This window comes from Chaetura pelagica, unplaced genomic scaffold (genome assembly GCF_000747805.2).
Source record: "Chaetura pelagica isolate M959 unplaced genomic scaffold, ChaPel_1.0 scaffold466, whole genome shotgun sequence".
Classification (NCBI taxonomy): Eukaryota; Metazoa; Chordata; class Aves; order Apodiformes; family Apodidae; genus Chaetura; species Chaetura pelagica.
The window spans coordinates 39,358-40,641 of NW_009953656.1; the positions used below are offsets into that span (position 1 = coordinate 39,358).

General features: G+C 57.8%; 1 protein-coding gene across 1 annotated transcript in view; it reads right to left on the reverse strand.

Moving 5' to 3' along the window:
* COPG2 (coatomer protein complex, subunit gamma 2) overlaps window positions 1–106 on the reverse strand; it is a 26,281-nt gene extending 26,175 nt beyond the window's left edge. Inside the window, exon 1 of the mRNA XM_010000299.1 lies at window positions 70–106. Coding sequence (XP_009998601.1) covers window positions 70–106 — 37 coding nt within the window. The remainder of the gene's footprint in view (window positions 1–69) is intronic.
* Window positions 107–1,284: the final 1,178 nt, after the last annotated feature.

Sequence of the window (1,284 nt, forward strand, 5' to 3'; positions counted from 1 at the left end):
CCCCCTAGGGGCCGTCCCGCCCATGCCCGCCCGCTCCAGGCCCCGCCCCCGCCGCCCCCCAACCCGTACCCGACTCCTCGTCCTTCTTGTCAAACTTCTTAATCATGTCGCCGGCAGCGCCTTCCCCCTGCAACCCCGCTCCGCCGGAAGTCCCGCCTCGCTGCGGCTCTGCTCGCTGATTGGCCCGCGGCGCTGTCAATCGAGCTCCTCAGCCAATAGTATCGCAGGGAGCCTCCCGCCCTTCGTCAAGCCACGCCCACTTTCTCTCCTCCCCGGCGCTGAGGGGAGAGCGGGTCTTAAAGGAGCCGCGGCGCCATTTTGGGAAGGGACTGACAGACCGACCTGACAGACAGACCGACCCTCTGAACACCTTCTCCAAGAATAAACACGCATTCCAGCCGCCAGGAAGGTGTCCCTCCAGCGGGGGCAGCTCCCCTGCTCCCTCCTCCAAACACCGACGCTAAAAATGGGCTGTTTTGGGGTTTTTCTTAACACCTCAGGGCACGGGAAAGGGATCCTGGTTGGAGATTTCTCCAGGGATCTACTGGAGGGGGTCCAAGGGAGGCCACAAGGATGATGAAGGGACTGGAGCACCTGCCTGATGAGGAAAGGCTGAGAGACCTGGGGCTGTTCAGGCTGGAGAGGAGAAGATTGAGGGGGGATCTCATTAATGGCCTCAAGAAGGCAGGACAAGCTCTTGTCACTTGTGCCCTGGGACAGGACGAGGGGCAGTGGATTCAAACTGCAGCCCAGGAAGTTCCAGCTCAACATGAGGAAGAACTTCTTTGGTGTGAGGGTGACAGAGCCCTAGGACAGGCTGCCCAGAGAGTCTCCTTCTCTGGAGACTTTCCAGCCCTGTCTGGGTGCCTTTCTGAGTGACCTGCCCTGGTTTTATTCCTGCTCTGGCAGGGGGGTTGGACTCCATGATCTTCAGATCTCCCTTCCAACCCCTCACACCTTCCAGTTTCTGGGCTCCGGGTCCTGTTGATCTTCTCACCCACCATCACCCCCAACAAGCACTTGTCTTTTCCTCCTTGCAAAGCTCCATGAGGAATTCCCAACGTTAATTAAACCTAGGGGCAGATGTGGTTTCTCACAGGCCTTTTCCAGGACTGCAGCACATTTTGCTCTGCACAAGGCAAGATTCCCAACTTCCCATCGTTTCCAGCAAAGGCTGGGAAGCTGAATTTTACAAAGAACTGCTTCCAAGAGGAAGGATTTTCCCCACCCTGTGACCCAACCTGCCTCTGCTAATCTGTTGTGCAGCAGGCAAATGACATCAGG